This window comes from Myotis lucifugus, unplaced genomic scaffold, assembly GCF_000147115.1.
Source record: "Myotis lucifugus unplaced genomic scaffold, Myoluc2.0 scaffold_819, whole genome shotgun sequence".
NCBI classification, from domain to species: Eukaryota; Metazoa; Chordata; class Mammalia; order Chiroptera; family Vespertilionidae; genus Myotis; species Myotis lucifugus.
The window spans coordinates 86789-100097 of NW_005871867.1; the positions used below are offsets into that span (position 1 = coordinate 86789).

Below are 13309 nucleotides of genomic sequence, written 5' to 3' on the forward strand. Positions count from 1 at the left end.
ATTCCAAAATATTTGATTACAGCTACAGCACGGACACCACCCAATCAGAATGGATGCAGGCCCCAAATGAAGAAACACTGGCTGGAAATAACCAGTAGGAGCACACTGCTGTACGCCAGCTGAGCGCCAGCCCTGGCTGCTTCTAAATCCCAGGTCTCCAGTGGCTCCACCTAGAAGCCCCCACACAGGGTCCCTGCTATTGCAACTACCCCGGGCATCACAGCAGGCAGTGTGAGCCATGCCAGGAAACGTGTACGTTGACTAAGCCACACAACAGCATCGAGGAGCTTAATGCTGAAAGGGACCTAGAGACAGCGTTAGGCCTTCAAGCGTTATTCACATGTCCCGAATAAAGCTGCTATTCCAGATTCTAATGTTTTATGCTAATTTGTCATGGTAATAAGCATATTTTAAAATAGTATAGTATTAAAGTCATATTAGTTTACAGAACTCAAGCGATAAATGATAACTGGCCCAATCTTTTATGCTACCCAACTCCGCCTTTGCCTAACCTCCTCCAGGTCACCTTACTTTTACTTTATTTTTTCCCCAGGTCGTTTCACATTGTTTTGGCTTTGATGAAAGTTTAGAGAGTTTAAGTAAACAATTAGGCACCCAGAATTTTGACTTTGACGGGAATAGGAGGATGTGAAAAGGAAAAACATAAATGATCTGAAGGGTTAAAAATGATCTGAAGGGTTATCTGCTATTTAGCAGTAAAACAAAAATATTAAGAGAGCAAGTCCAACTCAGTAGCCCTCTCGTCCCAGAATATACAGGTTCTATTATACGACCCTTCTGAACTCAGACTACACCATTATACTAGACAGATTCACAGGACTGATGCTGGGTCACTCAGTTCAAGAGAAACAGTTACAATGCCAAACCCTCTCTTAAATAGGAATTTAACAGCAGCAACCTAAACATCAGAGTTATGCATATTTAATGAATTTTCAGAACATGATGACATCCGTGAGTTCTCATTAACATTAGTTATGTCTATGTGGTTCAACATAAGAGAAGCAAATTCAAATGTTCTTCATAAGTAATACAATTTAACACTAAAATTAGGACAGTACCACTAACTCTAATGTCTCCCATGTTTAAAACCACTCAAATCCCAATGGTTAGCTTGCAGGAGGATTTAAGGGCGAGTGCTAAGATATCTAAAATTACATGTTTCCTGACCATAACACATCCAACATTGTCTTTAAATACTGCCCTAAGGATTATCTTACCCTCTTAAGTTGAGACGATCAATAGTTCTAGAATAATGTACTGCATTAGGGTTGTTAGAACTGTATTATATGTAGACTATTCAAGAAACAGTTCTATTAATATAAAATAGCAGTGGCTATGAAAATAATTTTTAACCAAATAAAAAAATTTAAGAAGTTGTTAAAATGATATATAATATCATTTTCCTACAAGTACCTTTTTAAAAAATCCAAATTAGTCCGCCAAAAAGTTATGCTTTTTAAATTATATTTCCTAGTCAAAGATCTTTAAAAAAGCATGTAATAGCCCAGCCTGCGTGGCTCAGTAGTTAAGCATTGGCCTATGAACCAGGAGGTCATGGTTCAATTCCTGGTCAGGGCACATGCCCAGGTTGTGGCTGGATTCCCAGTGTGGGGCGTGTAGGAGGCAGCCGATCAATGATTCTGTCTCATCATTGATGTTTCTCTCTCTCCCTTCCTCTCAGAAATCAATTTTAAAATACATTTTTTTAAAAAGCATGTAATGACTTATAGTTAAACTAAAATTAAGGTGAGAAAATATGAATGATAAGTTGGTCAAAGAAAAAAATGTTCTGAAAATTTTAGAAAGTTAGGCAATAGAGCTAAAGTTACCTAACATTTCTGATGGCTTACCTAAGCCATCAGAACGGGTTAATTCTATAAGAAACAGCCTTACTTGTAAAGTAGTCATCCATAAATATAAATAAAATGCTAAAACACAAAACACTTGGCATGCTGGATATTTAGTCTCAGAATCACTTCAGAAATGACTAAAAATTTTTAAATGTTTTTTTTTAAAAACCAGAGCTATTTCTACACACACCAAAATATCCACATTAATGGTAGTCCATAAGAATGTTATACTATATCATTAAAATATTAACAATTTCAATATTCATTATTTTAAGACTTACCGATAAGGTCCTGTTCTATTAGCAGATCGAGAATCCCCCCACATCTCTTAAGTCAAGAGGGCCCAATAAGCAGATCCTTTTGCTACCAAACGTTGGTTATAGCAGTACCTGTACAAAACAAGCCACATAAAATGAGTACATTAGAATATGAAGTAAAGCTAGCCTAACTTCCTCCTGCTTAGCTTATGAGGGACCACAGCAGCAGGGATATTTTTGGAAGTCACTTTTAAACATTCACTTATTAACTTATAACAAAAATATATATATTTTTAAAATTAGAAATGCATATTCCAGGCCACTACAAACTTCTCAGTGTACTAAGAATGCTTCACATTTATAAATATTGACTAATTTTTCTAGTAGCCATTCTAGAAACAGCATCTTAATTAGCATGAACACCAGTGCTACACCATCCAGCCTGGCCAACCACAATAGTCTAGTACCCTCACCACAGTGATGCTGTGAAGATGGGCACATAACCCAAGAGAAGCTAAGAAGTCATTGGTAGACCTTTGCTGCAGCTACTAAAAAAGAGGCACACTTTCATGGCCTTGGATTTGGCAATGGTTTCTTAATGACATCAAAGGCACAAAAGACAAAACAGATGAGACACTTCATCAATTTTAAAAACTTTAGTGCATCCAAGTACACTATCGAGAGGGTGAAAAGATAACCTATAGGTCAGTAAAATGACAGACGAAGGCATTCCCCCCCAAAAGCAGTAACTGTCTGAATCAACTTTGTTGGAGCGTTACAAAACAATCAAAGGTTTATAACAACAAAGCAAATGCTCATTCAAGAAAAAGCATCTTCAAAATAATAGCAAAGTTTTATGTCTTTACTCATCCCTGCCCCATGCCCTCTCTCACATGGCAGTGGTTTTCGTCTTGAAGTAGTGGCAGCCCAGTTCCCACCTTCCTCCATCAAATCAAAAGGAAACGTGATCTGTGAATGTTTGGCACATCTGTTCTAACCTGTCTGGGCGATATCTGAAGGACTGACGCAAGGTGCTTGTTTCTATTTTACCTAACTCAGAACTCTGTGGTGGGGGGTGGGGGGAAGCAGCAGGCATTGCTAATAAAAGCTGCAAAGCAAACTATAGACTCACACTAGAGGCCCGGTGCATGAAATGCATGCATGGGTAGGGTCCCTAGGCTTGGCAGGCGATCAGAGCCAATCTATGGGGTGACCAGCGGGGCGATCAGGGGGCCCCCCACTGGCACCCGCCTTGGCCGGCCTGGGTCTGCGGGCTGGGGGCAGCTCTTGTGTTGAGCGTCTGCCCCCTGGTAGTCAGTGCATGTCATAGCGCCCGGTCGTTCCACTGGGGGTTCTGCCGATCAGTCAATTTGCATATTAGGCTTTTATTATATAGGATATTTAGAGAAGTTGGGGTGAAAAACTTTGGGAAATAAGGACACTTCAAGGCAACATATATACGGAAAAATGTAGAAAGCTACATGCATACCCAGGCAAGACACGTGATCAGACAAGACTTGAGAAGCTTTGACCTGGGCTAATCCCTAGGCTCGGAGCAAGCACAGCCAGGTGCTGAGGGAGTGTCCCATCACAAAACCAATCTGCAGAAGCAGAGAGGAGTTCATTTTCTGCTTTTCTCTTTTTTGTTTGTTGGTGTGGTTTGTTTGAACTCCTGGCACTCAAGGAAATCTTTTTTAAAATATTAGATGAACAAGTGCTTTAAAAAAAAAAAAAGCAGCCCAGTGGTGTGGCTCAGTGGTTGAACGTCGACCCTTGAACCAAGAGGTCGCTGGTTCAATCCCTGGTCAGGGCACATGCCTAGGGTCCTATTCTATTTGTTGGCTGCAGTATGCAGCAGCTTTATTCTGCTTTAAACACTAATTTTTTCCAAAATAAATGCTTTGGGCCCCAAGGGACACTCAGCTAAAAGCATAAACAGGGCACGGAAGGCAAAGGTTGGTTTGAACACCTAGCCAACTAAGAAAATGTTTTTTATTGATTTGAGAGAAGTAGAGAGAGGGCAGGAGTGAGGGCAAGAGGGAGGAGGAGGGAGGGGGAGAGGGAGGGAGAGAGAGAAAGAGAGAGAGAGAGAGAGAGACATCAATTTGTTGTTCCATTCAGTGGTTGATTCTTGTATGTGCCCTGACCAGGATTGAACATGCAACCTTGGATACTGGGAGGGTATTTTAACCAACTGACCTATTGGGTCAGGGCCCCAACCATGAATTTTTAAACAATAGCAGCTCTAGCCCTGGCCAGGTAGCTCCGTAGGCTAGTGTTCTCCCGATACGCCAAGGTTGCAAGTTGGATCCCAGTTAGGACACATACAAGAATCAACCAATGAGCTCTAGCCATTTTGGCTCACTAGATAGAGCGTCGGCCTGCGGACTGAAGGGTACCAGATTCGATTCTGGTCAAGGACATATGCCCGGTTGCAGGCTCGATCCCCAGTAGGGGGTGTGCAGGAGGCACCTGATCAATGATTCTCTCTCATCATTGATGTTTATATCTCACTCTCCCTTTCCTTTCCTCTCTGAAATCAATAAAAAATATATATATATAAAGAATTAACCAGTGAATGTGTAAATGGGTGGAGCAAAGACAGATGTTCCCCCCTCTCTAAATAAATACATAAAGCCCTAGCTGGTTTGGCTCAGTGGATAGAGTGTTGGCCTGCAGACTGAAGGGTCCCGGGTTCAATTCCAGTCAAGGGCACATGCCCAGTGTGTGGGCTCAATCCCCACTAGGAGATGTGCAGGAGGCAGCCAATCAATGATTCTCTCTCATCATTCATGTTTCTATCTCTCTCCCCCCTCTCCGAAATCAATAAAAATATATTTAAAAATAAATACATAGCCGAAACTGGTTTGGCTCAGTGGATAGAGCGTCGGCCTGCAGACTGAAAGGTCCCAGGTTCGATTCCGGTCAAGGGCATGTACCTTGTTTGCCGGCACATCCCCAGTAGGGAGTGTGCAGGAAGCAGCTGATCAATGTTTCTCTCTCATCGATGTTTCTAACTCTCTATCTCTCTCCCTTCCTCTCTGTAAAAAAATCAATAAAATATATTTTTAAAAAATAAATAAAAATAAAAATAAATACATAAAAATTGAAAAGAAAAAAAGACCAGTAGCAATTTTAAAATGCACTATTGGAACTGGAATTAGTGGCTGCTGATAGCACTCTTATCCCCACCATTCCCATTAAGATTCCCATTAAGATTTTAAGTGTCTTCCCTCCAATTACTGGGCTTCAGACTGAAGTGGGAATTTGCATGCCGCTGCCTTCTCTGGATGTGGCAGCACTTTCTCAGGCTCCATCTCCAGAATCACATCCTGATTCCCCACTGGTGGCACTTGCTTGTGGACCACCATACCACAATCGAAAGTTAATTGGAAGCCCTGGCTGCTTTGCCTCAGTGGATAGAGCGTCGGCCTGTGGACTGAAGGGTCCCGGATTTGATTCCGGTCAAGGGCACAGGCCCGGGTTGTGGGCTCGATCTCCAGTGGGGGCGTGGAGGCAGCCGATCCATGATTCTCTCTCATCATTGATGCTTCTATCTCTCTTTCCCTCTCCTCCCTCTCTGAAATCAATAAAAATATATATTTAAAAAGTTAATTAGAAAAACAAGTTAGTTGAAAATGGATCAGACATCATGTAGCAGCTAAACAATAAGCTGCTAAAAGAAAGCAGAGGAGAAAGTCTCCCTGAGCGTGGTGTCAGCAGACACTCCTACGAAGGGCCCGGGAAGCACTACCATAGAGATTAAAATGAGAACCTGTTCTTCAGAAGACTCTGTTTACGAAAATGAGCAGGCAAACTAGGGAACGGGGAATAAATATCTGCAACACGTACCTGGAAAATGCTCACTATTATTAGTCCTAAAGAAAACCACAATCACAATACACACCCACTAGAACTGCTAAAATTAGCAAAAAGACTCACTAAATCAAATACACATGGGTTTCCAGGAACCAGAACTCTCATACATTGCTGGAAAGATGGCAAAATAGTACAAGTACTTGAGAAATTGCTCTGACAAATGTCACTCTAAGACGCAGTAATTCCACTAAGTATTTACCTGAGGTAAATGAAAACAAAATACTTGTACAAATATGTTCATAACAGCTTTATTCATAATAGCTCTGAAAATGGAAAGAAGCCAAACAGCCTTCGGTAGGATATAAACATTGTTTGGTGTCCTGAAGGGCTTTCCTCAATTAAGTAGTTTACTTCCGTCTGATTTCTAATAGAGATGTGCCTTCTGGTCAAGTGGAAGAGGAGTCAGTAAGAAACGGGGCATGGGAAAGTGGAATCAATAAGATCCATTCTTATTTTAAAATTATGTATTTTTAAAAATTGTTGTAAAATACACATTGTAAAACTTGCCATTTGCCATTTTTAAGTATACATTTCAGTGGCATGAATTACATTCACACTGTTGTGCAACCATCACCACCATCCATCCACAGAACTTTTTTCATCTTGCAAAACTAAAACTCCATATTCATTAAATAGGAGCTCCCCATTCCCCTCTACCTAGCCCTTGACAACCAACATTCTATCTTCTGTCCTATGATTTTTTAAAATGTTTTTATTAATTTCAGAGAGAAACATCAATGAGAGAGAAACATGGATCAGGTACCACCCGCATGCCCCCTACTGGAGATTAAGCCTGCCACTCAGCAGGTGCCCTAACCAGGAATCAAACCAGCAACCTCCAGGTGCACAAGACAAGGTTGAGCCGCACCAGCCAGGGCTGTCTCTATAATTTTGATCACCCTAATGTACCTCTCATGATACTAGTGGAATCATACAATATTTGTCCTTCTGTCACTGGCTTATTCAATTAGCATATTGTCTTTAAGGTTCATCCATATTGCAAAATCTATTAGAATTTCATTCCTTTTTATTTTTATTTTTATTGATTTCAGAGAGGAAGGGAGAGGAAGAGAGAGATAGAAACATCAATGATGAGAGAATCATTGATCGGCTGCCTCCTGCATGCCCCCTACTGGGGATCGAGCCCGCAACCCAGGCATGTGCCCAGACAGGGAATCAAACCGTGACCTCCAGGTTCATAGGTCAATACTCAACCACTGAGCCACACTGGCCGGGCTCCTTTTTAAGACTGAATAACATTCTATAGTATGAATATACCACATTCTATCTATTCATCCACTGATGGACACTTAGGCTACTTTCATCTGTTAGCTGTTGTGACTAATATCTCTGAGTCCCTCACATATATGGTGTCAAGGGATTTTCAACAAGGGTGCCAAGACCATGCAATGGAGAAAGGACACATTTCAGCAAATGGTCATAGGAAAGCTGAATACCCATATGCAAAAGAATGGGGTGGGGTCCTTACAGAACATCAGATACAAAAGTTAAAAGGGGGAGCTTCGTGCATTGGATTTGGCAATGATCTCTTGAATGACACCAAAAATATAGGCAACAAAAGAAAAATAGACAAACTGGACTTTATCAAAGGGCCCTGGCCGGTGTTTGCAATGGTTAGAGCAGCGGCCAGCACACCAAAGGGTCAAGGGTTCAATTCCCGGACAGAGGGAGTGCAGGAGGCAACCAATGTATGTGTCTCTCTCACAGTGATGTTTCTCTCTCTGTCTGTCTTTCTCCCTCCTCCCTTTCTCCCTTCCACTCTAAATATCAATGGAAAAAAATCCTTAGGTGAGGATTAATAACAACAATAACAACCAACCAACACAGAGAAAATAACAAGTATTGGCAAAGATGTAGAAGAACTGGAACCCTTGTGCACTGCTGATGGAAATGTAAAATGATGTTGCAAATGCTGTGGAAAAACAGTATGGCAGTTCCTCAAAACCTAAACACAGAATTATCCTATGACCCACTTCTAGGTTTATACCCAAAAAAATTGAAAAGAGGGACAGGAAGAGATATTTGGATACCCATATTCATAGCTGCATTATTTACAATAGCCAACAGGAGGGAACAACACCAACAGAATATTATTCAGCCTTAAAAGAGAATGAAGAACCCCAGCTGGTTTGGCTCAGTGGATAGAGTGTCGGCCTGTGGACTAAAGGACCCAGGTTCGATTCCCAGCAAGGGCACATGCCCGGGGTTGCGAGCTGGAACCCCAGTAGGGAGCGTGTAGGAGGCAGCTGATCAATGATTCTCTCTCATCACTGATGTTTCTATCTCTCTCTCTCTCTCTCTCTCTCTCCCTTCCTCTCTGAAATCAATAAAAATATACTTTTTAAAAAAGATGAAGATATCAATCATACCTCAATCAAAATTTTGTTTTTAGATTTTAAAAAAAGGAATGAAGTTTAGATACATGCTATGACATGAATGAACTCTGAAAACATTATGTTAAAGTGAATTAAGTCAGACACAAAAGCACAAATATTGAATGATTCCACTTACATGGAGTACCTAGAACAGGCAGATTCACAGAAATAGGATATAGATTAGATGTTACCAGGTGCTGACAGTAGGGGAAATGGGAGGTATTTGCTTAATGGTTAGAGTTTGTTTGGGATGATGAAAAAGTTTTGGAAATAGTGGTGATTGCACTATATTGTGCGTGTAATGAACACTCTGAATGTAACTAAATGGTTTAGCCCTAGCTGGTTTGGCTCAGTGGATAGAGCATCAGTCCTCGGACTGAAGGGTCCTGGATTTGATTCCGGTCAAGGGCACATACAGGTTACAGCTTGTTCCCTGGCCCTGGTCAGGGCACATGCAGGAGGCCAGAAATCGATGTCTCTCTCTCAAATCGTTGTGTCTCTCTGTCTCTCCCTCTCCTTTCCACTCTCTCTCTAAAAATCAATAGAAAAAAGTGCTCATTAACACTTGGATTTCGGGAAACGAGTTAAGTCGGCTCGCGTGAATTGCGCGTACTCCGCGGGAGCCGTCTTTAACTCGGTTCATATAGATTTGCGGTGGAGTGCGGGAAACGTGTAAACTCGGGCCGATTGTAACTGCGTATTACCAAATATTTGTTTGTAATCCACCCTTTTGGTGGATGGAACAAAACCAAAAGACAGAGCCATCTTATATTTTGGCGGAAATTCCACCCGCACTCCAAGTGTTAACAAACAAACAGCCCTAACCGGTTTTGGCTCAGTGGATAGAGCATCGGCCTGCGGACTCAAGGGTCCCAGGTTCAATTCTGGTCAAGGTCATGTACCTTGGTTACAGGCACATCCCCAGTAGGAGGTGTGCAAGAGGCAGCTGATCGATGTTTCTCTCATCGATGTTTCTAACTCTCTATCCCCTCTCCCTTCCTCTCTGTAAAAAAATCAATAAAATAAAAAATAAAATCTCTTAAAAAAATATTCACATTGTTTAAAAAAAACACACACAAATGGTATCAATAGCCTGGCCGGTGTTCCTCAGTGTTTGAGCATCGACCTATGAGCCAGGAGCTCACAGTTCATTTCTAGTCCGGGCACATGCCCAGTTTGTGGGCTCCATCCCCAGTAGGGGGCATGCAGGTGGCAGCCAATCAATGATTCTCTCTCATCATTGATGTTTCTATCTCTCTCTCCCTCTCCCTTCCTCTCTGAAATCAATAAAAATCTATTTTTTAAAAAATGGTTTAAATGATGCCCCAGCCATGTGGCTCAGTTGGCTGGAGCGTCACCCCGTGCACTAAAAAGGTTGTGGGATCAATTCCTGGTCAGGGCACATACCTATGTTTCGGGTTCAATCCCCAGTGAGGGAGCATCCAGGAGGCAACTGATCAGTTTCTCTTTCACATTGATGTTTCTCTCTCTTTCTTCCTCCCCCCCTTCTTCTCTAAAAAATAAAATAAAATAAAAAAGTCAATACACATATCCTTAGGCGAGGATTAAAAAAATGGTTTAAATGGTAAATTTTGTTACTATATATCACAACTTTTAAAAATTTTTTAAATTGATTTTTAGAGAGAGAGGAAGAGAGAGGGAAAAACATTGATCAGCTGCCTCCTGCACGGGGGCCACTGAGATGGGCCCCATGACCTTGGTATGTGCCTGACCAGGAATCAAACTGGCAATGTTTTGGTGCACGGATGACATCCAACCAACTGAGCCACACCAGCCAGGGCTATCACAACGTTGTAAAAAAAAACACAAAAAATAGTGATATGCAAAAAACATGACTTATACACCTTAAATAAGTGAACTGTCAGATGTGTGAATCCTATCTCAACAAAGCTGTAAAAAAAGGTAACAGTGGCGGCTCACATGTATTACATTAACCTCGCAACAATCTGTGAGGTGGCTACATTTCTTAGCCTCATTTCACATATTGAAGAAACTGAAATTAGGTAATTTGCCAAATGTCCCCGAATTAGTGGAGTCGTCAGGGAATCAAACACTATCACATTCTAGAGCTCCTACAGTTATTGGGGGGGGGGGGGGGGCGGTCTAACAGAAAAATTAATTCTAAGCACTTGGTGTTTAGCTAGAAGAGCCCATCCAAGAAATGACACGATTTTTAGAATTTCAAAACTTTCCCATAGTTTTCATCTCAATGTCACTCTGAACTAAGTCATTCCCACCAGTAAAACAATAACCACTGGCAGAGGAACATAACCCCGCCCCCCAGCACAGGCAATAAGTCCTCCTCTGGACAGTCCTCCTCTGAGAGGCTCCCAGAACCTAGGATACAAAGGGCAACAAACACCCAGGTCTGACAACAGCACTGGGAACGAAGGACGCTGCAGATGTGCAGGACGGACAGAGACCCGGTGCCCACTCCCGGGTCAGGCACCTCCCGGGGCCAGTCCACGAGGCGAGGTGCAGGTTCCACTGCCTCACCAACCCGGCGGGCACCACTCGGGAGTGACTGCGGACTCTGCCAGGCCTGCGTGTCTCACCCGCTCGGGACACCCCTCCCCACAGCCCTCACAATTCGCCGAGGCCGACACGATGAAACCATCCACGCGGGTGGCGTCACTCAGCAGGGAGTGGACAACAGACCCAGGGCACACTCCAGAGTTCAGAAGCCGAGCCAGGCGACCGGGCGCATCGGAGTCTGCGGGACTCCTGCTCCCACATCCCGCCTCTCTGACCTTCCCAAGCAACAGCCTGGAACACGCAAAAGACACGGTTACCCTCGCAGCGGACGGGCCCTGCCAGACCAGGCCCTTCCTATGGGAAACGCGCTCCCCGAGCGGAACGCGGCAGCCACGCGTCCCTTCTCCAGCTGGAAGGAAACCCACTTGCAAAGCCAACCGGGATCTAAAATCTGAAAAGAGGGGCTACGAGGGAAAATCCCGCGCTCCCCACATTCGTCCAACGGGCGCAGAACCCACCAGCCCCCGCCCCGCCTCCGGGTTCTACTGCCCAGGACGCCGGGGTCGGAGCTCTCGCGCCCGGTGGGGTCCTGCCGAGCCCGCTCGTGTCCGTCCGGGTCCGAGGGCCGGGCTACGTGCTGGGCACAGAAGACTCCCCCTCGAGCGACACCTCAGAAAAGCAGGAAAAAGGAGACCGGGAGCCCCGACCCGCCACCACGCGCCAGTGCCCGACCCGCAAGCCGGCCGCCCCGAGGCCGGACCGGTAATCCTACCGCCCGGCCGGGGCCCGCCCCAGGCCCGCGGACGTTCCGGGCGCTCCTCCCGGGGGGCGGCGCCTCGCTCTCCACACCAGCGCTCGGCTCTCTCCTTCCCGAGCCAAGTCGCGGCCGCCCCGCGGACCCGAAGGCGCAGCGTCCAGGCCGCGCGGGCCCTCGACGTCCAGGGCGGCCTGGGAGGCCGGCTTCCTCCCCTCAGGCTCCCGCGCGTCCACCCGCCCGCCCCGGGTCCTTACCGAGGCAGCGCGGCCTCCACGGCCCGCTCCTCCGAATCCTCAGCCGCCGCCACCGACCCAGTGTCGCGGAGACCGGAACTTCCTCCGCGCCCGGCCGCTGCCTCCACAAAGGCGCCGCGCCGCCGCCTGGAGCGCTCGGCCTGCCGGGATATGGAGTAGAGCGGCGGGTCGCGCCGACTCCCCTCCCGCCGTGCCCCGCGCGTGGGGGGGCGGGGCAGGTGGGTCTGCGGGGGCGGGGCGTGAGGGCACGCTGCTTGTCGGCGTCCAATGGGAGGGCACGCTTTCCCGCCGCTGTGTGTGTGGGACCCGCAGGGGGTGTGGCTTGGCTTCTAGTGGGCGGCCACTGGTCCTGCAGCTCCCGGGGTTCGCTCCGGGCCGGGGCGAGGGGACCACCTGGCCCGAGCAGCTCGAGGCTGCCTTCTTCTTTTTTTTTTTTTTTAAATATATTTTATTGATTTTTTACAGAGAGGAAGGGAAAGGGATAGAGAGTTAGAAACATCGATCAACATGAATACCTAGTAAATTCAAGAAAAGAACAAATATAAAACATACCTTCTTGTGTTTTGTCATATGCTACAGCAGCAAAAACTGAATTTGAAATAATACATATTTAAATTAGGTTCCTTTTTAATAGATTTCAGAATAACAGAATAGAAAAATAAACTGAAAATGTGACATCTACAATCAAAACCATAGATTTCCTCTAAAGAATTGCCCTGGCCAGCTTGGCTTGGTTGGTTGGACATCGTCCCATGCACCAAAAGGTTGCTGGTTCCATTTCCCATCTGGGCAAAAAAACAAAAACAAAAAACAAAACATCGATCAAATCAAGGTACATGCCCTTGACCAGAATCGAACCTGGGACCCTTGAGTCCGCAGGCCGATGCTCTATCCACTGAGCCAAACCGGTCAGGGGGAGGCTGCCTTCTTGTGAAGGGAAAGAAAGGGAGACAGAGGCCGAGGATAGAGAGTCAGAGAAGCAGTGGTCACAGGGGTTCGTCCCTCTAGGCATCCCCCGCTGTGTTAGCTACGTTTAAGGTTCAGGAGGAAGCCCTCCCTGCCGCTGAAGGAGAGTCAGCCCAGCTGCCACAGGGCCTGGCTAGTTCTCAGCAATAAACTGGCTCAGAGTGACTTGCGCGAGGTCACAGAGAAGCTGGAAGCTGCCTGCACATCAGCATTCTAGTAGGACACTGGGCATCGCAGTTTTAGCGAATGCTCTTGCAGTGGCCGGCTCCAGGCTGCCAGGTGGATTGTCTGCACCTGAAATGCTTGCTGATTCCAGCCACCTGGTGTCCCTGTCAGTGGATCCTTAGAGAAAGAAACCTGATTTTATAGCCTAAATTCAACTTCAGGGGATGAAAAGTCTGCTGCAAGAAAAACCTATAAAGCATTCTCAAAT

General features: G+C 45.3%; 1 protein-coding gene across 8 annotated transcripts in view; it reads right to left on the bottom strand.

Annotated features, from left to right (window-relative positions):
- The window catches only part of RBM6 (RNA binding motif protein 6), a 67430-nt gene extending 55340 nt beyond the window's left edge, over positions 1 to 12090 (bottom strand). For 4 of the 8 annotated variants that reach the window (XM_014448403.2, XM_023747241.1, XM_023747240.1 and 1 more), the window contains exons 1-2: positions 11911 to 12090; positions 2153 to 2260 (exon numbers count right to left, since the gene is read on the bottom strand). Coding sequence is in view for 4 of the 8 variants with exons in the window: in XM_006106394.3 (XP_006106456.1) it covers positions 2153 to 2196 (44 nt within the window). In the remaining 4 variants the exon portion in view is untranslated. Of the gene's footprint in view, positions 1 to 2152; positions 2261 to 11910 lie in introns of those variants that run through there. The other 4 variants (XM_023747237.1, XM_023747238.1, XM_023747236.1 and 1 more) reach the window with 2 other exon arrangements.
- Between the last annotated feature and the right edge of the window lie 1219 nt (positions 12091 to 13309).